This window comes from Colius striatus, chromosome 1 (assembly GCF_028858725.1).
Source record: "Colius striatus isolate bColStr4 chromosome 1, bColStr4.1.hap1, whole genome shotgun sequence".
NCBI lineage: Eukaryota > Metazoa > Chordata > Aves > Coliiformes > Coliidae > Colius > Colius striatus.
In genome coordinates, this window is record NC_084759.1 from 58,616,319 (window position 1) to 58,641,755 (window position 25,437).

The 25,437-nt window shown below is 36.9% G+C and overlaps 1 protein-coding gene across 1 annotated transcript in view; it reads left to right on the forward strand.

Moving 5' to 3' along the window:
- Positions 1-25,437, forward strand: part of MYO16 (myosin XVI) — a 374,343-nt gene that overhangs the window by 160,280 nt on the left and 188,626 nt on the right. The window contains exons 6-9 of the mRNA XM_061996543.1: positions 2,385-2,509; positions 6,316-6,441; positions 22,840-22,915; positions 23,521-23,674. Coding sequence (XP_061852527.1) covers positions 2,385-2,509; positions 6,316-6,441; positions 22,840-22,915; positions 23,521-23,674 — 481 coding nt within the window. The remainder of the gene's footprint in view (positions 1-2,384; positions 2,510-6,315; positions 6,442-22,839; positions 22,916-23,520; positions 23,675-25,437) is intronic.

Below are 25,437 nucleotides of genomic sequence, written 5' to 3' on the forward strand. Positions count from 1 at the left end.
AATCAGCACTCCCAGGTCTCTCTCTGCAGAGCTGCTCTCCAGCAGGTCAATCCCCAGCCTGTACTGGTGCAAGAGGTTGTTCCTTCCCAGATGCAGGGACTCTGCACTTGTCCTTGTTGAACCTCATGAGGTTCTTCTCTGCCCAATTCTCAAGCCGATTGAGATCCTGCTGAATGGCAGCACAGCCTTCTGGGGAATCAGCCAGTCCTCCCAGTTTGGTGTCATCAGCCAACTTGCTGAGGGTACACTCTGTCCCCTCATCCAGGTCGTTGATGAAGATGTTGAGTAAGACTGGCCCTAGAACCAAATCTTGTGGAACCCCACTGGCCACAGGCCTCCAACTAGAAAAATGAATGCCTTCATCAGGTAAAAAATTATACATGTATTTTTAAAATTTAATCTTTATTACCTGATAATTTTGGGAAAAGCTTATTCATGATCAGTCATTTTAGTTTCAGCTGCTCAGTCTGTCTATGATGTTTAAAAAGTAAAGTCAGTGCTACAAATGTTAACTAATTTCGAGTGTGTATAGCCTTTCACACCACATAGTGTTTTGGAAATTTAAACTTAATGCAGTTGAGAGAGTTCTGTCACTGGGATAAGAGGATTGTTGATAGTTACAAGACTGTCAATTTACTATGGCAAAAAAAGAAACAGGAAACAGGCAGAAACAAAAAGAAAAAGATGTAATTGTTGTCATGTGGCATCTGTAGTCTGTAAATGTTGTTAGGTAGTTTTATATTGTAACTGTGAATTGTGATGATGGCATAAAAACTTCAGTTCTGACAAAATTAATACATTGATTGTTAGGAGATACTTGGAACATCCTATAAAATCTGCATTTTGTTCCAGTCTAGAAACTATAAGGTAAATTAGCACATTCTGTTTTTAGGTGGCTATCTAATTTAAGCTATCATAGAGATATATATATATATGTGAAAGATCACAACTTTTATTCCAGATACAGAAAACACTTCATTTTCTCCAGCTTAAATTTAGGTTTGTGTTTTACATTTGGTGTCATTTGGGTGACAGGTGTGAAAATATGAGAATAAGTAAATGTGTCCAGAAAGACAGTGCTAACAATGAACATCTCATTTCAAAGCTGAAACTCTTAGAAGTGCTACAGGCAAATAAAATTCAGAACATAAAGCAGTGTGTATAGTAACATCTTAGAAAAAAAGAATGATTGTGATTCTTTGATGAACTACGTATGTTATACCCGTTTACATGAGTTCCAAGGTAGATGAAAACTAACAAACTTATAATGTGCTTTTACCCTGAAACATGCTTCAATGGTTTAGTAATGTAAAAAACTACAAGAATTGTTAAAGATAAAATGTGAAATTAAATACTTATTAATTAAATTAATTGTCACTTTCTGGCTCACTGACAAATGTAGAAGAGCCTAAGATATTGTTTATTCATATATATTTTGTTATGCTGTGTCCAGGACAAAGGGGGATGATTTTTATACTTAAATTACATTTTTCTATATATGGATGTAATTGCCCATATGAAGCTAGTAGCAGAAGAGTCTAGCCCTGAATTTTACTTAGATATTCCAATCAAGACCCAGCCACTTGTTAATGTAACCACTTAGCAATTTTGTTGTACCCTCCATTTCTAATTTTAAATCTCTTCAGACTGGAGGCCATGCTTTTTTTTAGTTATAGACTGCTTTGCTTATCTTCCTTTTAAAACTGTACTTTGACAACTGTTTCTTTTGGTAGGAATGCTAACAAAAGCAATCCAGTGCCCTTCATTCCTTTAATCCCCTCCCATTTGTTCCTGCCTCCATACCACTTTTCCTCTTGGTTTATGGGGCTTTGCAATGATCTAGGCTCAGCTGGAGAACTAATCCCAGCTAAAAATAACCCAAGCAGATAAAAAGTGTTGAGTTTTAATGTCATTTGCTTCACTTCACAATCTCTCAAGCTGTTGAGACTACAGATTTAAGGGACTGGTCTGGAGACTGGGATGCTGAAAGTTTGCATCCAAAAATATTTTTTGTTAAATAAGACCCAAATACTTTAATGGGTTCCATAGATTATTTAATTCTTTTTCCTTTCACAACTATTTTCAAAATCCCAGTGGATTTAATGAGATTACAGCTGCTTTACCTACAACTGCTCTTGCCAGTCAGTAGGAGATCAGGCACATTTATTTGATGTTGCTGACTGACGTGAAATCATCCATGTAGTGACTGATAAATACAAATATGAGTAAACTTGGTAAATAAAAGTAAATAACTTCTATAAATATATATTGAAATCTGATTAGATGTTAATTAAACTTTTTCAAACCTGTAACACAAAATCACATGTCTATTCTTTATTGATGAACGAAAGAGCAGAAGGCTTTAGCGTTTTCTTCTTTTTCAGGTGTAGATCTGAATTCATTGCGCCAAATGAAGATACAGAGGCCTATGACAATGCTTACAGATGTCCGACAGCTCATATCAAGTGGAGGAAGTGTGAATCAAAAGAATGATGAAGGAGTTACCCTGGTGAGTGGGAATATGTAATCATCACCCTGTGGATATGAATGTACTGCAGCTGTGTACCAGTGAGCAGGTTTGCAAGGCAATTCTCTAAGAAGTGAAATGAGGTTATACAAGATTTTGTTTCTCATCTGGCCTTTGGAAAATAGATAATATGTCAACGTCACACATAGTGCTGATTTTAAAATAGAGTAGCGCAACATCTGTGCCATAACGAATTTGCAACACAAAAGTTAATAACAAAAAAAAAATCATCCTAGCAGTATAGTTTCAAACTGCAGTGGATACTTGTGGTGTCTGACATTCTAAGAAAGTGCCTGAAAGTTGATTCAGTGATTCCTGTTTTAGGCTTATATGTTCTGGCCGAGTCAGGCTAAAACAGTGTTTTGTGAAGCTATCTCAATTCAATGTAATAAAGCATCCACCATGTCAGTGGATAGGTGTTCTTTCTCTCAAATTTGCATGTTATTTGTAGTCACCAGACCTCATTATACTTTTTTCTGCTAACAGATCTTCTGTTCCTTTGTTTCGTTCATGATCACTGCTTCTTCAGCTGTCAATTAATTTTAAAAGTAATGTAATGAAATCATTATTAAATTCATGTATTTTTCCCTAGAGAGCATGTCTGTGGAATGTTCTCTTGCATACAAAATCTTCAACATCATGATCAATCAATAAATAGTCAACAGCAGCATTAAGATACTGAGTAACTTCTTAAAAATTCTTTTGTGCTTTTCTGCAAATATTGTACTAAAACAATTATAAAGGCATGTATCTATTATTGTTATTTTAGCATTTATGCTGAATTGCATTGCATGGTGCTGAATTAATATACTGAATTGCTAGTATTTAATTCAATACTATAATACTTGTGATGTGTTTAAACTACAACTGAAAATGTGAACAGTCTCATATCTGGAATTGTTGAATCCAGCCATTGTCTCTGTCTGTACAGAAAGTTATGACTTTGGAATGGCCACCAAACTAACTGCAGTTAACTGTAATTAAAACCAGGAGGGAAGCAGAGAAGAGATGGGAAGAAATAACACATTTTTTAGTTTAATTCATAAAATCATTAAGTTAACTTCCAGTTTTCCAAGACATTTAAGCTAAACTTCTAATCACAGTAAAATGTAAAGTTGTTTCTATTGTACTTTACTCTTGTTGCTACTTTAGTCTGAATTGGCTTAGTTAAACTGAGTTATGAACTTATCTAATTATCACTGTATAAAACTTTTTCTGAACTAGGAGAAAAGCATTGTGGAAAAGCGTTTTGTTTTCTGTTGTCTGGTTGGTGGGATGTTGACAAAAATGACATTTTTTGCATGAACAGTTTATAGGTTGAACTTTGGTATTTTTTAACTTCTTTCATAGTCTTGCAACAAGTAAAGAGAAGATCATTTTGCTTTTGTGTCAGATTTCTATTATGTGAAACTTTTGTCTGACAAACTGGTGGGAAATTCAGAGTTTGTTAAACTACTCTGTGTCTATTCATGGATGTGGAGTCAGCCAGTCTGTGATAGCTGTGAAAGCGTTCTGGTAATAGCTTTTTGCTTCTCTACATCTATCTGTACAGAGAAAACAAAAAATATCTCAGTTTTAAGTTATAAACAAGAATTGGTTTTACTTGATGGAATATGTCTAAGTCCACGTGTAAGTTAAGATGAATCAGGCAAAACTTAATGCTGCAAATATATACATGCACATGTTCTCATAGATCCATTCTCATTTACACATGCAATGAAGACATAGAATAATATATGGCAAAATTATTTTTTCCTATAAATTCTCTTGTAATATTTTTTCTTTTTAAGATTACAATCATTGACTATTTCCTTTGTCCTGCAAGCTTTTAAGCTACTTTAAAATAGCACTTGTCAAATTGATATCTGAATAGAAAATGTAATTTCTTCTGTTAAAACAGAAGAAAAGCTAAAGCTATGTCAAATTATAGGAAAGGTTTTAGAGCTTTGTACTTTTGAAATTAGAGCATTTATAGCAGACAGAATTGATGTGCTGCCCTTGGGGCAGGGATATTCTACTCCTTTTATGGGGGAATTTTAAAAATTTTTTTATGTATTTCATCTCTCTGCATCAAGCATGTTCCTGGAGAAAAAAAAAAAAAAACCAACCATACTCTGCAGGTAATTATGACCCAGAAATTTCAAATAAGGCAACTAATATCCTGGACTTTGGTTTTGGTGTCTCCTATGCCTTTAATGGCTTTACAACTACACAGTTTTTGTAACAGGTTTATTTCAAGACTTTTCTTGCCATTAGCTATACATTTCAATCCTCAGAAAAACAATCTCTGACTAATGTTAATTCAAAGGAAAGAAATCATGTAGTTAGGCAATGTGGTTTGAGGATACAGATTACTGCCTGTAATCTCAGTTTACAATTTCTGCAACCTTCCCATCCCCCTAATGGGGGATGAGCAAATTGAGACTTTGCATTTCCAGATGCAGATTTTGTCCCCTTTGCTCCCATAGAGGGAATGTTTGAAACGATAGCAAGAACCATGAGAAAATAAAAATCACTGGACTATAATTTGAATCAATCTCATCATGCAAAGTATGTGCCTTAACAGTGATTCACCATATATAGGAAACAATTTCCACCAACTCCTTTCAAATGACAAATTATCCCTGATGTAGAATTCCTTATGCATTTTCCTATTTTACTTGATTATTACCAGAGTAAATAGTTGTATTGCCCTGCTATGTCTTTCTCTCAGATAATTTTCTTTTTCTCTTCAGAAGTCCTTTTTTGGTATTATATTACCTTTATGTTGCTTTTGCATTTATTTTACATGCTATTTGTATTAATTAAATATAACAAAAATCTATCTTTTAAAAACAAATGCTAATTCTATGAATACCATTTCTAATGGAATTGATTGCTGATAGAAATGTCAAACACATATAGACCTTTAAATAGTAATATATTACAAAAGTTAATGTCCAGTTTCTCAAACCAGTCATTAACAAAGATACTTTTGAGTTGCCTCTTTCCCCTTCTTGCCACTACAGTTTTTAGTATCTTATCACTTATCACTGTATTTTCTGCTCAAAATAGCAAGCCACGTGAAAACACAGCTACCTTTGAAGTTGTCCCTGCTTTAGCAGCAAGTTGCACTACTTGACCTCCTGAAACTCCTGTTGACATGAGTTTCTGTCATTCTGTTACTGCATTTTCTGCCCTCTCTCCATTCCACTTTGACTCTGAAATGTTTACTGTTACGGAAAAACAACTAAAACTATGAAAACAAGTATCACTTAAAATAATTATCTACAGAAGCAATACAAGTAAAATAAATAAAATCTCTGTGGTTAAAAATGGAGAAAGTATTTTTGTGACTGATTTTCTGCTGCAAACTCAATGTGCTTGATTTGATTATATGTTAATGAATTCATTTTGCAGTAAAGTAGTGTTAGCTTACGTCTGGGATATTTGAGCTGCCACAGAAGAAAGTTGGGTCTAGGCCAAACTCTGTTGAAATGTATGAATCTACCTGAGTTTGTGTTTGAAAGGAGATATGCTTGACATTATATGAAACGTACCTAGTGACACTAGATGGAATAGTTCTTAGTAAGCTAAAAATCTTAATTGTTTTGCAGGTTTTGTTTATAAATACTAAAAAAAAAAAGGACTCTGGAGTGGTTTTGTATTCTGTTGTAATTGCATCTATGTATTGTGTTTGTCGTCATTGTGATTTAGCCAATTAGGTCTGTGATGTGGCCAAGAAATGCAATAGCACATCATGGCATTTTACGAATTCTTTAAGCTATTAAGATGCTTTTATATTGCAGCTGCATGTGGCCTGTGCTAATGGATACAAGAATGTTGCATCTCTGATACTGGATCATGGGGCTGATCTCAATGTAGTAGATAATCAGTACTGGACACCTCTACATTTAGCTGCTAAGTATGGACAGGTAAAGCATGATTTATTTTTTTTCAGTGACTTCTCTGTTCTTTGTGATAGGCTTTTGTAGCAATAGCAAACACATTCAAGTCAAGGAGACTGTTCTGGTTTTAATGTAAAAAACTTACACGTTCCTGTATTGTGGGTGGCATCGTAAACGACAGAGATCCTTTGGTAATAAACATGTTAAAGCTGTCAATCCAATATAGCTCATTAAAATCAGTCTACCATCCACAGCAACTTGTCTCCAGCAAAAATTAAATTTACATTGACATTTGAAAGAGAGCCAAAGTAAGGAGTTTTGTCTGTTATTTTTGTGTATTTTTATGTCAAACTTTTATTTTTAGATAACTTTTCTCCTGTGTCCAGGATTCATTTAACACAGCACTTGCCTAAACATGATTTATGCCTCTTAATATCCTGCCTTTTCACTTTGCCTTCATCCTCACTCTTCCCTGACATGCTCACTGAGCCTTTTTTGTAGTCTGATGACTTTGGGAAAGCTCCCCACAGCTCCCACTGACCTACTTCATGGCTCAAATCACCAGTTGCCCACAGGTACCTTCCAAAAACCTCTCTGATGCATCCTCACTCAGCCTCCACATGCTCCTGCCATTTCTCCTGTCAGGTCTCTGCTGTAGCTCCTGGAAAATTCATCCCGTCCTATCTCTGTCCTCCACCAGGGTGGACTGGACCTTCTCTGCCGTGGACAAAAGACTGAGTCTCCCAGTGTTGTTCTGAATACAACACACTTGCTTCTGTCTAGATTTCTGCTGGTGGCAGGGATACCCTTCCTGACACTGTGGTTGTAGGTGTACTGAGTTAATCAGAAAATGCTATGAATTGTAGCTTTCAAGCCATTCCTCTTTCTTAGGTACTTTTCCATCTTGTAATACCTATTTCTGTCACCATCAAACATGCTTTTAAAGATGACTCAAAATGGCAAAAAGTTGTTGATCCTAAACAGGACTCTGTTTTCTTTTTTAATTTTCTAGTAAAGAAAAATATGTACTTTTGTACTTCTAATGTACTTCTGCTGGAGTATGAACTCCATAGTTACATAATCTTAATTCTGGTTTTGATGTCAACAGAGACAATCCCATTCACTTAGCTTAATCTCTAGCCAACAATTGAGGAGCACTAGGACTTTCCTTCTTGCCCGTTTCTGGTACTTCAGTTACTTTTTCATGCTCGTGAGTAAACCTGTGAGTTACAAGATGGAAATGCCGAGAGTTACAAGAATGAAATTCAGAGATACAAGATCTGGGATGCAGCTGAATTTACTACACCCTTGTGATCTGAATATGAAGACAAGGTTGCTTTTTTTTGATGGAGGTTTGGGGTTTTGTTTGTTTGTTTTTGAGACTTCCATATGATAAGATTTAAGGAGTAGATTCTAAACATAACAAAATGTCTAATGAAAGGGGAAAAAAAAGACAAGTATGTAGGTAGAAAGATATAAATCAAGTACTGACATAATTCACTTGTCAGACTATCATCTTCAGAAAACTGCTACATATGCAATATATTTTTAGGCTTGCAAAACTGTTTACAGTACTTCTGTTACATATGGATTTGAGTCTTGTTGCTTATTAAGGTGATGGACATGTATTTCATTGTTGCATGTGTTCTCATTTTCATTGAATTAAATGTCTTCCAATCTCTTTTCAGACTTCAGAAAATAAATAATACACTTTACAGCAAGAAGACAGTAAAAATTTAGTAAAATAATAGTAAAAATAGATGTATTTGAGACTAGTTAGCTCTGGTGGGGTATAGATTTCTCCTATTGAGATACCTTGTACAGAGTATGAAAGTTCAGCATATTTTCAGAATAGATTGTCATTGATTATATATGTGTGTCTTGAAGTGTACTCTCAGTAATTTCTGGAAGGTTAAATTTACAGCGAAAATTTTTCTACAAGAATGTCCTGAACCCAAGTTTTATTAGCAAGGCATCAGTGATAATTTAAATATGCTGCAGTTTTATCTTTCTCATCCCATCTTGTCCTGTGCTGTTCTGTAGTTCTGTTCCCTCTGTATCCTCATGTGATACTGGGAGCAGGCATGCTCTCATTTTACCTTCAGTAAGGAAGGAATAGTTTTATCCAGAAGTAAAGTGATTGCAGTGATGTAATCTTGAACTGGAGCTGCTATTTCCTACATATCAGGATGGCATGCAAGTTCAGGCTTTGAACTTCATTGATGTAGTTATACAAAGGCTGCAAGTGTCCTCTAGTGTGACAACTAAACACTAGTTTTATTCAAAAAGACTTTAGAAGACTGACTTGAAAGGGCTAGGGAAGAACTTTTCTTTGATTATATGTAACATGTATATGTTTGTAACATCAACCCTAAATTACTTGAAATATATTTTTTATCATGAGGTTAGATTGGGTTTGGCTTTTAAAATAGATCTGTACAAGTGAAGTTTGTAATTGAAAGTGGCTTGGGAAAAGTGAAATTGAAAAAATTCTTTCCTTATGAAGTGTTCTAAGAGCTCAGAACGTTGTTTTGTGAGATAATCCTTCTTGCTGACTCTATGTTTCCCTTTACGTCCTAGATAATGGTGGTGGTGATTTGTACTATACCAAGAGTTTTTGGTGAGAAGTTAGGGACTAGTTGTGTTAGTCACTGCACAGAGACTCTGGGTACATGTAGACGAAGACAAATGAAGTAACATCGCACTCTTCCACAATAAAATTAACAAAATACAGAGCAAATACTTTTCCTTTGTAGCGTTAATGACGAATACATTTGGAGATACCTTATTGTCGTTATTGATAATTTTTCATCCTTATTTAGGAGATAAATTCTGGTTTCATATGGGTTTTATTCAGAACAAACAAGTAAATCATTTAAATTCCCTTAATAAGAGAGTTTTATTAAATATCAGAGAAAATATTTAATCCAGTGGCTAAGCCATCAAGGTGTTTTTAAAATTCCCTTTCCTACAATGATAATTTGAAACATCTTTTAGCCTTAGTATAAATTCATGTGCATATCATATTTATAATTATATAAATAATTATAAACAAATACAAACTTTGTTACTACTTTGAGAAAAAGTAGTATTGCACAGTAGGAATAACCTTGGTCAAGACATGATTTAGGTAGTCTATTTTAAATTAAAATATATTTATGAGGGAATAATTATTTTTTAGCCAAAAATATTAATATTCCCAGAGAAAGTCATTAATATAAATTATAGACTCCATCCCTTACATTTTCACTTTTTTATATTTGTGGCAGTTTATTTTTTCAAAAGTCTCACTTGAAGAACTCACTGAAGTGATAAATCTTTATGTTCTACTAGAAGACTGTAAAAAAAAAAAAAAATCTATTTGGATTTAGTTTGACCTTTTTTTTTCAGTTCTTGAGAGGATTTCTTTCTTTCGAGGATGTATCGGAACAGAAAAATAGCCTTTTCTTGTCTTCTGACATGTATAATAGGCAGTGATCTTTTAATAACTGGCCTCAGAAGTTTAAAGAAACCCGTTCTAAACCATTATTGTGTAGTAGTTTACTAGCATTGCCTCTGCAATACATGTAGTCAAACTCCATCCAGTGTATAATTAATATTAACTTCCATGAGTCATAAGGACTGATAGTTTTTCTTGTTTATAATGTACCTAAAAAATTCTTAGTAATTCAGATATATTTTTTAATTAGAGAAGCTACCTCCTTTCATAAAATGCAATTGGATTAGTTCTACAAATTACACATACTTTTTGAACCATTTTATGTTGTAGACCTTACATGCATACATTTTTTAATTATCTGATGAAAAAAATTGAGTATTGCTATTATTGTAAAGAAACAATTACATTGTTTTAAAGTGACATCTAGACCCAGTTGAAGGATCTGAACTCTATACTTATACAATTTTATGTTGGCAGATAGAGAAAATAGAAGAAAAAAACAAAACACTAAACTAAACAAATTCACAACATTTTAAAAAAAATCCCATATTTGGCTATTTGTAAGACCGTAACAAAAATAGAGATGGTCCTAATTTACTTTACCTGGGGAAAAAAAAGCATCTACTGAAATTTTAAATTTATGGTGAGAAAATTTAATTTGCATTTGTACAGCAGGAAACTTGTGAAGAATAAACACACTGCAAGCTTCTTTTTACAAATCTCAAGTTGTAAATTATTACACGATATAAGTGGAGTAAAAGATGCTTATTGCTCCATCTTTCATAGTAAATTATATGAGAAATTATTGAAGCAAAGATAGGTTATTCTAAGCAAGCTAAACACATGAAAGACATCACACTCGCACCTTATAATCAAAACCTGACTTGTAGAAACACCTCCATAATGGCAGCCTCAGTTTTATTTAGGGTGAGATTCATCTCAACCACATTTAGCAAAGTCAAAGCTTTGTTTTGTCCAATGTGAAGAATCACCTCTAGAGTGCAATTCAGACCAGTCTAGGAGGGGCATTTAAAATAGTTGAAATGAATAATTAATTAGAGGTCTGACCCTCCCTGATTATAGAGGTCATGGGGAACTAGCATATGTTAGAGGTGTAACTTGAACATTTAAAAATTTTATATGAGGAATCTAGACCAAAGTGCAGGGCAAATGGGTAAAAGGTTGAGTCTGTTGCACACTGGACGTGCTGTATCTGTCCAGTCATCATGAGCAGTGTGTGAAATTGATGGCTTACTGTTAGTATAAAGCTGCACAGAGAAAGTAGAGTTAAATACTTTAAACAATACCAATCTTATCAAAAGCAAGGTTGTTGCATTGTTTCCAAATGGGGAATAACTGATATTTTTAAGTGCTAATATGTATTAACTAAAATGTAAAAAAAAAAAGTTAAAATCTGTACCTGTCTTTACATGTTTGTGAAGAAAAGCAGTCTCATAAATTTACCATCTAAGATTTGCTAGAATAATATTGGTCCAAATATTGAAAAATAGCATAAGTGAGTGATAAATGAATGATCTCATTAGTGTCAGAGTGTATAGATCCAGAGTAGAACATCTTTCTTGCATAGGCATACAGGATATTACTAATATTTTTGAGGGTTATGTACAGAATAAGGCAACTGAGGCTACTGCCTGCAGATCAGTCTTTCAGTTTGAAAGATGAATATCTGCTTTGCAGGAACAGATTAGGTTACCACTGAGTGACTATTAATTGAAATACTACCAGATGCATACATTAAAAACTAATGATAATAACATAAAAAATAGGCATATTTTAAAGCAAGGTTATTCTGAGTTTCTAGGACTCAGTTTCCTCCCTATAACTATTAGGGCCACAAGAAGTTTTTATTATTAATGCACAATGAGATTCAAACATTGTACCAAAAATTGATATTATGGAGATATTAGGGTCAGAGTTGCCTACTTTAGTGATTTTTACCCAAATAAAATGGTGGAATACAATAACCTCTTTGAGACATATACAAATCTGCATCAGTAACACACAAAAACCTCTTCCAAATAAGATTATGAGAGCAGCAAAAGTAGCCTCAAGAAATTAGAATATACCAGGATTACCTGTTAAATTTAACAGGACTTTTGGACATATACATCCTTAATACTGATGGCAGTTTGAACTCCTTTGTCTCATTCACATGCAGCATGGGAAGTGCTGTTATGTATGTGGCTGCTGCACCAGAGCAGGGCATACATTGTCACTTGGGTGCCACACCACCCATGTGGGCACAGATACCAGCTGTGGAAGGGCAACTTGTATTTCTCAGGCTTGAATTTAGCACAGCAATCACTTTGTGAACAGCTAGTAATCTGGCATTGGTAGTGCTGTCCCCACTGGACATCTTCCAGGCTACTGTGATCAGGAGAGCACACACTTGCCCTCCCCATGGTGGGAATAGGCTGCAGCTCTGACATTTGCCTTGGGTACTTTGGCACAATTCCCAGGCACAAGCTGTTTCTTTGTTGTTTATCACAGAAATGTCACCTTTAAAACCAGCTATCAGAGGCACCCAGGTCAGAGCTGACTCCCCAGCAGCTCCCAAAATTTCATCCTTGGGGGATGCTGTCTTTGTCTAAACTGTTAAATTAATAAATAAAAGAAGGCTAGGGATTAAGCCAGGCAACAATCTGGCTCACATTTGTTTTGTTTAGAGCTACTTTCTTCTACAGGAGATTAGCCTTGTTTCTAGAGAGCTGGTTGGAGTGGCCCAAAGCAGACTCTGGGACAGAGCTAACAGTTAAGCAGTGCGGATTATAAGAGATACTTAAGCTTTCTCTACTGCACTGTCTTACTTAGCAGGACAGATTTAGCCTCTGGCTTTGTGATTTAACAGTTTCATGATGTCAAAAATAAAATGATAAGAAAATTGTTGAACTGCTGATTTTACCTCTCCAGGCTAGCTCCTGTGCTAGCAAGAATTTCTTCCCATCTGTAAATTGGAAATGTCCCAAATAAATTCAAATTATTTATCCACCTCACATTTCTTAACGTTACATGCTCCTGTGTCTTTTTCAAAATCTATGTGTGAGACTATCATTTTATAAGCGTATTCTCCCTTAACACTCATTTAATTGCCTTCTTTGCTTGAACTGAATCATACCCCTCTGTCTAGTTAGTTTATCCAAACACAGTATTTCTTTCAGATCATAGAAGGGACTCTGTACTTCTTAATGAAGTCCGAGAAAATGGACCTTACTGTGTGATCTATATGCTTATCATTACCAAAACACATTAATCATTCAATGCAACTGTGAACTTCAGCTTCATTTTCTTTCTTTGCATGTTGACCTCAAATTAGAAATTAGATCCACATCCATCATTATAATATGTCTGACCTCGTTGTAGGAAATTAATATTTAATCTCATTCAGGTTTGGCCACTACCGTGGCCATTCCTTTGAATGCAGTTTCTGGACTTCTGCAAACATAGTCTACAAATATCTTCAATGAGAAGAGCCTAAAGAAGGGAGTGCTTGTTCAGTATTTCAAAAGGAGTGGAGTATAGTCACTCAGGGAATACATATTTTCCCTGTCAAGCAGTTGAAATCTTTCATTTATGGTCAGAAAATCCTCTGGAGAATATTTTATCCAGACATATCCCACCCTCTTTTCTTTAGTCTTTTTGTTTGTCTTTGGCATGTGTGACTCTGCTCAGGTAGAAGAGCAGCATTTCCTTTCAGATCTTATTACACTCATTTTCCTCAAGCAGAGAGCCACTTTGGGATTTCTGCCTCTGATATCTTTCTTTCAGTCTCAATATATTCAGGTTCCTATAAATTATTCAAATGCTAATTGTGGTTATAGAACACCAAGACAAGAAAAGCTAGATTCACACAATACTAAATAATAAGAAAATAGATGTACAAGTTTGAGTTTCACATACAAATTAGAGACAAGCTCAATTTACAGACATGCTATAAAATTCCCACTGTTTACATGCATACTTTTAAAGCTAACATGTGCACAGACTACACTGTATACATATTTGTTGCAGGATCTCAGTCATCCATATCCATTTAGTTTTCCTTGAAATAGCAGTTACAGTAGCTTGCATATACAAGAAGCATATATGAAAAAGAAGTCTAATAAAACTGTTTAGACATAAACTTTGAGAAGCATCTCTCTGTAGTGTTGCAGGAACAAAGTTTAGAAGCTTATTTATTAACAGGATCACAAGTTTTTCCCTGTGCATGTTTATTAGGATTGAAGTAAAGATTGCTATGGTCTTGGCAGTTCATTCCTCCCACATATAACCTTATTTGTCCCATTGCCTCCAATTTGTTCCATTATTGTCTTTATTCTGTTGCCTTGTTGTCTGATTCATTTGCCTGGCGTCATGGCCTTTCCTTACACATTTTATTCCAATCCTAATTTCCTTGCGCAGCCAGTTTCTGTTCCTCCTCCTTTCCCTGGTTCTCATCCAAGCTTTGGCTTCATGCCAACCTTCCTGCCCTTCTGTTGTACTTATCCCTTTTTCCCACTTGCTCACACTCCCAATCTCCCAATATCAGTGTTTTTTCCTCACCTTGTCACTTTCTCCTTTCATTTTCTTTTTCTGCTTAGTCTGTCTCTACCTACATCCTGGCTCCTTGCCACATCTCTCTTCTTCCCTTTCACTTCATTTATTTCATGCTGTTAGTTCCAAAGGCCAGCATTTTATTCAGGCTCTGTTCTATTTTTTCCCCTCCAATCATTCTACCCTGCTGCTAGTCTCATTCCCGCAACCTACTTTTCCTAATCTGTTCCACTTTGCTGATCACAGGTGGTTATGGTCTCCTTTTTTCTGCACTCAATTGAAAAAATGTATCATCTATATTGTATTAAGAAGGGAGATCTGTAATGACTTTCAGACATCATTTCCTGTGTCTAGAGCAGTACTGTGGATGAGATTTGCAATTGCAGTGAAAAGGGTATTTAGCCTCTGAAAAATATTCCTCTTGTTTAAGGGTTTGTATATGAGACTTTAGTTTTAAGGGAGACTTGGACTTCTAAGGCAAACTATTATGTAATGGGGAACAAACACATGATCTTCAAAACTCTATTCATGGTAACTCTAATAGTTTAATAATTACCTTACTCTCTAATATTGAGAGTCTCTGTCATGGGATTTGGTTTGTTTGTTTCACTTCACAGTAGCTTGAGGTCCCTAACCTACACTTTTCTTCTTAATGTCCTTGATGCTTAGTGAAGGTCCTATTACCATGTAATTGCATTAGTTAAATAGTCTCCAGTGTTATTCTAAAGAGTTTTATCACTCTGACTTATCTGATAATTTTTTTACTCCATGACTTATCTGATCTTATATATTCCATCTGCTGAATATGCAGTTAATATGAAGCTACAGCACTTCTATCACAGCAGCTTAGTACTACTACTAATAAGAGTAGAAGCTACTTCCCTGATTTATATTTTATAATTGCAGGTCTTTTAAACATCCAAATGTATATTCAAAAAGAGCCACTGAGGCTGGTTAGACCAAAATTTAGGCCTACAATGGACCATATTAGCCAAAGTGGGCTCTTTGATTTATAGTCAAAAAACTGTCTTGTAAGCATCTGGTTTGAAACTTGGCTAAGTTTTGACGAGTTTCCAAACAGATAACAAAAGAAATATTCTCAGCCCATAGAATTCATCTTCAGCCTCATACAAAGTCTTCAAGTCATAAAAACATTGGAGCTCACAAGGGCCAAGCAATATATTTTCCCACACTTTGCTCCCAGAACTGGTTCATATTGAGTGGGTTTTTTTCCTGCCTAATTAAAAAAAAAAAATAAAATCATAAGCACTCAGAAGCAGCAGTCCTAACAAACTGCCTAACAAAAATCAGAGTTTGGTAAACATACACTTTTCCAGACCAGTGAAGTAGAGTTTGCTTTACTTTATATTGTTCATTACCTTATGAGCAATGGAAAGCTGATTCTTATGAGTATAAATGTAGGTTGTCTCAGGGGTGAGGACTGCAGATTATAATGGTGTAACCAGTGGAATTTCATGTGTTCTGCCTATGGGTTTTGTTGTTAGTGAATAAACACTTAGATATTGAAATAATACTTGGGGATTTCACTGTATTTCACAAGGTGAGACTGATGGTCCAAAACAACAACGATTTTGATCTAAGATTGTTGATCCACTAATTTCCTGTTACATGACTTTGTCTCATTGTGGATGAGGGCATGCAGGGAACCATATCCAAAGAAAATGGAGTGGTAACCTGAGAAGTGACAGCAGGTGGAAGGAAATTGCAGAAAGATGGTGGGAAGGCCTTAGTCAAAGAGAACAGAGGAATGGATGGCAAGAAGGAAAAGAAAAATAACATAAACCCAAAAAAAGGGATAAGAACACCAATAAAGAGTGGAAGAAAACAATGTGGGAATATACATGTAGGGAACTGGGATTATCAGAGACAGGGAACAGAGAAAAATGGCCTGAGGAATAAGAAATTATGGGAAGGGTGAATGAAAGGTTGATGATGAACCAGGTCACTGAGGATTATAGGAAATATCCAGTGTTGAAATAGAAAGAGAGGAATAGAGGACCAGAGAGAAATGTTTTGACAGGGAAGAAAATTGAAAGACTGAAGGAATTTACCTTTGGGGATACATGCAAATTGGACAATGCATATTCATTACTGTGCAAAATAGCACATCAGGACATTTGCATAAAACCTCCAGCTTTCTGCATTTACAACTTAAGCAGGTATCTCTCCAATGGTAAAGAAAAGAGAATAAATTATTCAAGTTAATGGCACTCAGGCTTGGATAATAAGAGTTCAAAGCTCAGCCATCAGCTTATTCCTTGCAGGTGCTGGCACAGATTTAGCATCCTGTGCATAGATTCAGAGGAAAGTATCTGACCAGATAGGAGAGCAAGACATTTCAGGAACACTGGTTCTGCTTCCCAGATAATTCACTAGCAATAAAACAAACATGGCTTGAGAGCAGTTTGGAGCTCCATTTGCAGCTATAACTTCAGAGTGACAGAGATTCCTCTCAAGTGCATAGGGAGGATTCTTCAGGAATCTCTATCAGTCATTCATACTCCATATTTCCTGACCTGTCACAGCAATCACTTATCTCTGGCAACAAGCCTGACAACCTGTCATCTGGCCAACACTGATGCTCCTAAGTCTGCTTTATGAAACTGAGCATTGGGTTTTCTTAGCTAAGACTTAATGTGTGGTAAAACTTAGGACTTTTTTGGCATGGGGAAACTGTATTTGAAGGCTTTATAATGTGCCTAATGCAGTAAATCTTCTGCCTTTTAGCCTCTGACAGCTTTTTATTTTCAGTGTTGCACTCCATGTTTCATTGTGTTTAAAGAGCTGCTCAATGCTCCCCTGTCCGGTCTGTTTATATGTGCATGTTTTTCTAGCTACTTAGATCATAAGTGTTGCTCCCATAAATGTGAGTTGCATTACATTTCCTTGTAACATTTGGTTTGAGGACTAAAGCTCAAGTTTACAGTAGTCAGACTGCATTTCTTCCCACTTGCTGTTTGGAAAAAAATACCACGGCTCTTTTGGTATAACTGTGGTGGTCTGCCTGCACATCTGATCAGGCATTCTGTTTTGTTTATCAAGCTCAGAGTTTCTACATGCACAAAGCCATTTTTTATTCAATCTTGTCTATGTAAACCTGTATTTAGTATAATCTTTCTTTATATATTTTTGTCAAAAAACTCCTGTGTTTGTAAACAGTCAAGCTGTTAAAGGTTTACTAACCAATTGATTATGATGGAGGAACAAAAAAATGATCAGTTCTGGAAAAGTCATAGGTAACTTTTACTCCATTACATAGAAACACAAAATGTTCGAGGTGGGAAAGGACCTCTGGAGGTTTCCTAGTGTAGCCCCTGTGGTCACCTAGAGCAAGCCTGGGGCCACATCCAGACAGCTTTTGAATATCTGTAAGAATGGAGACTTTACACCTCTCTGAGTAACCTGTGGCAGTGCTAGCTCACTGTCATAAGTGAAATAGTGTTGTGGTTTGGCCCAGCTAGCACAGCAGCACCACGACAGTCTCTCGCTCAGTGCCCCCATTCACCTCCCACCTTCATTAGGATGGCAGAGGCCCCAGTGAAAGGGGAGGAAAAGATAAGCAAGGTTGTTGTGGATTGAGACAAGGGCAGGGAGGGCTCGCTGCCAATTATGGTTCCAGGCAAAACAGACTCCAGTACTCGACTTAAGAGAGGAAAGTAGGAAAGTTTATTCTATAAGAAACAGAATGGAATAAAAGCAAAAAGGGAGTAGGATGATGAGAAAATTACAACCAGCACTTTAAGATCTCCCTCCCCCATCCCTCCTTTCTTCCCTTGCCCAGCTCATTGCTCCCAGTATCTCTACCTCCTCCCCCGTCAACGGCTCAGGGGGAAAGGGAATGGGGGATGTGGTCAGTCTCTCACAGATGGGCTCTGGCACTTCTTTCTTCTCAGATGAGGATGACTCCTGGCATTCTTCCCCTGCTCCAACACGGGGTTCCTCCCCTGGAACACAGTCCTTAACAAACTTCTCTGGTGTGGGTTGTTCCCAGCAGTTGCAGCTACTGCCGATACAGGGTCTCTCACATGAGACGCAGTCCTTGGTGAATATCTCACACATGGATTCTTTGCCACGGTTGCAGTTTCTGCAGTTATAGGGTCCCTCTCTTTGGACAGGGCCTCTTCTGGGCATGAGTTTAATGAGCTGCTTTGTAGTGGGTTCCTTCCCACAGTTACAGCTGTGGATATTGGGTCCCTTCCTCAGGACATGACCTGCTCCGGCCATAGTTTTAAAGAAGAAAATCACTTCCTCTGGCTCGGGACCTGCAGTGAAGTGACTGAGTCTCCCCCATGGGACACGGCCTCCTCCAGCCAGTCACTGTCCCTGGCTCAAGGCCCCCAATGAAGTAAATCACTGCCCCTGGTCCGGGGCCAGCTTCAGCAACATGAGTCTCTGCCCCTGACACGAGGCCACCATCAAAATGAGTTTCCACTGCTGATGCGGGGCCTTTAAAGAAATGAAAATAAATGTCAGCTTCACCAGTCCTCTCTGTAGAATGCAGAGGAGTCTCTGCTCCAGCACACCTCCTCCTCTCTTTCATCACTGACCTTGGAGTCTGCATGATTGTTTCTCTCACTGTTCCTATTCCTTGCACCACTACCAGCCAGAAGAAGAAGAAGGGACAGAAGAAGGAAGAAAGAGGAAGAAGAAGGAGGAAGAAGCCTCCTCTTATGGCTTCTTCTTAAATAGTGATTGTGGAGGATTGTCTCAGCCCCAGAAGTGGATCTGGCTCAGAGCTGGAGAGAGTTTCGAGCAACTACCTACAGGAGCCATCTTTACAGCTCCTTCCCCCTTACCAGAAAAGGCTGGCATGTCAAACCATGACAAATAGTATTTTCTGATGTTGAGATAAAACCTCCTGTGTTTCAGTTTGTGCCTGTTGCATCTTGTGCTGTCACTTGGCACCACTGAAAAGAGCCTGGCTCCATCCTGTTTGCACCCTCCCATCACATCTTTTCCTACATGGATGGAATCCCCTTGAGCCTTCTCCAGGTTGATTACAGCTTTCTCAGCCTTTCCTCTAATGTGAGGTGTCTAGCCTCTTAATCATCTTAATTGCCTTTTGCTGTACTCTCTCCATATCTCTTTTGTATTAAAAGGCTACAACTGGATACAGTACTCCAGGTGCAGCCTCACCAATACAGAGTACAGTGGAAGGATCACCTCCCTTCACCTGCTGGCAACATTCCTCCTAATGCATCTCAGGGTAACATTAACCTTCTCTGCAGCCAGAGCACAATGCTGGCTGAAGTTCAAGTTGGTGTCTGCCAGAACCCCCTGGTTTTTTATAAAGCTCTTTTCCAGCCAGGTGAATTCCAGCTTGTACTGGTGCCTGGAGTTGTTCATTCCCAGGTGTAGGACTTTGCACTTCCTCATGTTGAGCTTCATGAGGTTCCTGTCAGCCCATTTCTCCAGCCTATCAGGATCCCTCTGGATGGCAGCATGAGCCTCTGGCCTATTCAACACTCCTCTCGGATTGGTGTAACATGCAAACTTGCTGAAGGTACACTCTATTATATTGTCCTGATCATTATTGAAGATGATGAACAAGATTGGACCCAATATTGATCCTGGGGGTACACCACTAGTTACTGGCCTCCACCTAGACTGTCTTCCCTCCAGGGCTTTATCCCATGGTACTCTACCAAGCAATTCTCTGAACAGACCAAAGTCTACTCTCTTAAAGTCCAGGATAGTGAGCTTTCTATGAGCCCATCTCACTGCCCTAATGATCTTGCACTCCACTATTTAATTTCCATTCATTTCATGGTCACTGCAACCAACCTGCCTGTGTGTTTCACATTCCCCCTAGCCCTCCTTCTTGGTAAGAACAAGTATAGCACCTCTCTTTATTGGCCTTTCTATCACAGAGAAGGAAGATATCATCATTGTATTCCAGGAACCTCATGGATTGCTTATGCCCTGTACCCAGTAAGAGAAGTCAGAGAGAGGTAGAAAAATTATAATTTGGCCAGAACACCAAGATCATAGAGATAGCCCTGCTTTATTTGGACAGAAAAAGTAACTAAGTTTGTCTTTTGTGAAGGAGACTAGTCAAAGTTCTAAAAAAAAAGGAAAGAGGTTTCTGTGAGTCCTGTCAAAAATGCACTGAATAAATAATTAAGGTCATGAGAGGAGAAGCAAGATGGGTAATATTTTGTAAGTAGATGTCCCTTTCTCTGAGGACATTCAAAACCCACCTGGATGAGTTCCTGTGTGACCTACTGTGTGAAGTGGTCCTGCTCTGGCAGGTGGGTTGGACTACATAGGTCTAGCAGAGGTCTAAGACCTAGCAGAGGTCCCTCCCAGCCCTTCTGTGATTCTCTGACAAAGATAACACTGGTAAATAGGCATCTCTATATATATTAATATTATTCTTAGGTTCTACAATACATCATTAGATGTTGCAGTTTCTCTTAAAATAGTCATATTTGCTTTTCCTGTAACTCTGCAATGGAAATTCCTTTGGATAGTGGTAATTTGCTGTAATTATTCCACAAATATTTCTACTGTTAAGAACAATTCTGAAGATATGGCAATTAGATTTTTTAAATACTCCTTCCGAGACATGAGTGAATGAGGTAAAAACTAACACAGACTGTTCTATGTATCCAAAAGCAGGTAATTGAAATTGCCTGTGACCTGAATACCTTAGTCTTGGTGATGTGCATGAAGGATTCCCAGCTGGAGATATTTCATTGGCAGCAGGAAGGATTGATATTGGAGCATGGAATTTCTTATGGCATAAATCCAAAACTTGGTAACCCAAAAAACTGTGTATTGTTACTAAACTGAAACTCCATTTAAAACCCTTCTCCTTTGATAGAAGCACAACCACTTTTCAGAATGGCTGTTAACAAGATTATGCAACTGCTACTGATTTAGTCATCTCAATGAGTAAGCATGTTCCATTTTTTCATAATGAAAAAACACGGAGATACATGTATTACGGGTTTTCAGTTGAAAGCAGGTCTAATTGGATTTGGAAATAAACATGTTACAGCTTCTTCCCTGCTTCCACAGTTTGCTGAATTTTCTGCTGTTGCTGCCAAAATGGAAAGCCAGCATAAGAAAGCTGAGGAGAATAATTTTTTTTTTTTAATTTATATAAAAATTTGAAACAATATTTTCCTGGTCTTTTTCTGTGATTAAAAGCTTGTGAGGTTTTTTTAATGTTTTAACTAATTCCTCCTTATCATAGTCCCTTGTAGCAAGTCACCTTCTGGGTACTGAATCCATATTGAAGTTTAGTATTTTTACTGCATTGATTTCTTTCCTCTTTAGCCTTTATTTATTTATTTATTACTTGTTTTTATGCCAAATTACTATCCTTTCCCTTAGCTGCCTGTCAATTCAGTTTTCATTTATCTGTAGTTCACTTCTCTGAAGAACTCTTTCTATTCTGCAAAGCTTATTTTTTCCTATTACTCATCCTGGCTTTCCCTGCTGGTTACATTTATGTTATATATTGTTTGTTTTAGCATATATCCAAAACTGCAAACAATTATCTCATTTACTTAAGCTTTATAGTCACATTATAAATGGGATTATTTTTTTTTTCCTTAACAATTTCTTACTCATTTCTGACCAACCAATTTATCAGGGTAGATATCGTTACAGCCTTTGATAGACAAATAGCTCTAGAGACTTCAATGCAAGGATAGAAGAGCTCACTAAAAACAGTTGCTTGAACCATTCTTGCAGGAGTTGAAAAATATGTCTTAGACTTTTTCATTATGAGATACTCTACCCTACTTTACTATGTTTGCTACCATTACTAATACATTAAATGGATTTGATAAACATGAGATGAATGTGCCAAATTCTACTACTGACAGAGAAAAGGTTTACTTCCATGATGGCTGTGAGTCAGACTCCTTTGGCAGTGGTGGTAGACAGTTTTTGAATTAGTGAGGCACAAAGAAATATTTGTGATCTAAGTCATACCAAGTGGTGATAATGGCTTTTTTTCCTTACCTATGCAGATTTGTTTACCATATAAGGATTGAGGGAGACTGGGGGTATAGTTGTGGTGAGGATACACTGAAATTGTAGGAGAATTGTATTCTATCTGCCTCTTGTGATTTATGCTAGTGTCTATAGTAGCTGAAGAAGGTGGGATTTTTGAGGTATTGCCTATGATTTATAAGCTTTGCAGTTCACTTGATTGCATTAGTTTGCTTTCTTCCCACGTGGTCTTGTAGGGCAGCTGAGATCCAACTTTAAAGAAGTGAGTTATCATGAGAGTGTAGATGTGAGACTTTAGAACATGGTTTAGTGATGGACTTGGCAATGCTAAGTTTATGATTGGATGCAATAATATTAAAGGTCTTTTGCAAATGTAGGAAGGAACAAATAAACTGAATGACAGATCCTTCTGCCATTTCAAACATCTCTGGTTTTATCTATTTCAGACCAACCTTGTGAAGCTACTTTTGATGCACTGGGCAAATCCCAGTCTTCTTAACTGCAATAATGAAAAGCCTTCAGGTAGGTGAAAATCTGTGTAAATTATGTATGTACTAGTTACTGTGACCCTGTTTTCTTCCCTTCTTACTCTCTTAGAGACACATATCTATGTGTATACATATAGTTTATATAGTGTGTAGTGTTATCATCTAACAATACAGATAATCTAGCAATATAGCTAGCTAATCACATTTGTTATGTTTTTCATGCAGTCAACTGTATTTCTCATCTGCAAATGCAACTGATTTTAGCACCTGTATATGTGCAAGACACAAGTCTAGTTTGTAGAAATGTTAAAGGTTTGAAAGGGATTTAAGTACGTTTTCATTGAAATACAGAATTGAAAGCAGTTGTGAAGTCCTATGAATTATCAAATAATATTTTCGTTCACTACACAGTGAGAATTATTTTGAGGTTTTGCAAATGTCAGCTTAATTCCATACTGAATTTACTTCACCTTTCTTTTCCCAGTAATTTCAACTAATATTTTATGATCCATATTTGAGCAGTTCTGTTCATTTTAGCTAGATCAATGCATAAACTTAATCTGATCTAGAGATTTGAATTTACAGAATCTTTTCTGCACTGTTTTCTTTGTCTGATATCTTGATGTTCCAATGTCTTAGATGTTGCAGCTTCTGAGTTTATTGAGGAAATGCTTCTGAAGGCTGAAATTGTTTGGGAGGAAAAGATGAAAGACCCTCTAGCTGTTTCTACTTTATCTCAAGAAGAGCCATATGAAGAGATCATCCATGATCTGCCCACAATTTCCAATAAACTGTGAGTGTTTCTGTTGTTAGAGTCATGCACTGAGGCCAGATTATCATTTGTATTTGTCAATCTGTGACTGCTGTCTGTGTGTCCTTGGAGATAGTAAAAATCTGTGTGCACATGGTTAAAAATTTTGAATCTTGATGTATGAAACTAAGGCTTTAGATTCTCAAAAAGTAAAAAACAAACAAACAACTTTATTTTCAGGGTGACAGAGCAGTGGAACAGACTGCCCAGAGGGATTGTGGAGTCTCCTTCCTTGGAGGTCTTCAAGACCCGCCTGGACATGTTCCTTTGCAACCTGATCTAGGTGAACCTGCTTCTGCAGGGGCATTGGCCTAGATGATCTCTACAGGTCCCTTCCAACCCCCAACATTCTATGATTCTATTGATAAAGTTTATAATACCAGAGGTAGAAGTTACTCTTGTAACTGTAATAACACCTAACAAAAGAGTTATTCTTAAAGGTTTTAGAGACTTTGAGAACTTTCTCATTTGTTTTGCGTCTAGATGATGCGTTTCCATATGTTCATATACTAGAAATTCGTGGTGTGGTGCACATGTTGGATACTATTCTTTGGTGGTAAAACCCATCAACCTCTAAAATACACAACTTGCACATGTGATTGCACAAGTGGTCTGAAAATCTTCTTTCTCTGCCCTTTTCTTCCTGAAACACATGGATGAAGAGAGATACTATTTGAGAGTTTCAGCATCTATTGGCAGTTAAATCCCAGTGTGTGACTGCAGGTGGTTTGATGGTGCCTCCATGATAACACATCAGAACCAAAGATCTTTAGCCTTGTGCACTGACTTTGACAGCTGCCCCTTGCAAATAGCTAGGCTACATATATATATATATATATATATATATATATATATATATAAGGATATGCTAAGCTGGAAGTAATGCCACTTTGGCACATTCTCAAAACTTTCATCAGTCTTAGGTCAAGAGACCTAAGAGCTCAGCCAGAGCTTTGCATTATCTATCAGGCCTGCTATGAGGGCAGGAAGGTATCAGCAAACTTACTGGACAGCCAGCAATTGTGAGGTGGGAGAGCTCTTGGAAGATAAAAGTATTGATGTATTTTGTCTGTGCATGACTCAGCTATAACTACTGAAAATGTGGAAAGTTGTAAGTGAACTATACCACACTGTTTGCAGAATTCTGTTTTGCTTAGAAATCCATTGAACTTACTTTATAATCACCTGAAAATCAGATGTCTTTTCAAAGCTAGTTATCTTAGATCTGTAGTAGAACACTTGTTCAATAGTGAAAACTAAAACCATACAGAGAGTGATTCTTATAGTAGACATATGCTTAAGACATACTGAATTATCCTCCAGAGTGCTTGCTGCCAGGCTGCCTTTTAGAGAGGGAAACTAGATGATTGATTTCAAGCAAATTTTTACCTTTCCAGTGGTTAATGTTGAAGGAAGCAGTTTTGTCCTTCATACTCTATTGAGTCTACAGAAAGATTTGTAATATGCTAGGATGAAGATGAATGTCTCTACTATTCTTGTGCACCAAACCAAAGTTTTTAGTGCTGCGAAGTGAAGTGCACAATAATAACTCAGTTATCATTGCTTTCTTCTATAGTGTGTCCATTCTCCATCAAGTCTTCTGACATAAGGAAGTATATTTAAACTGAAGGGATAAGTAAATATAACCCTGTGTTGTGGCTGTATTGCTTTGTGCCCATCTCTTAGAAGAGGAGAATGTTCAAAAGCAGACTCAAAAATGATGAAAAAACAATTGTGAACAGCAT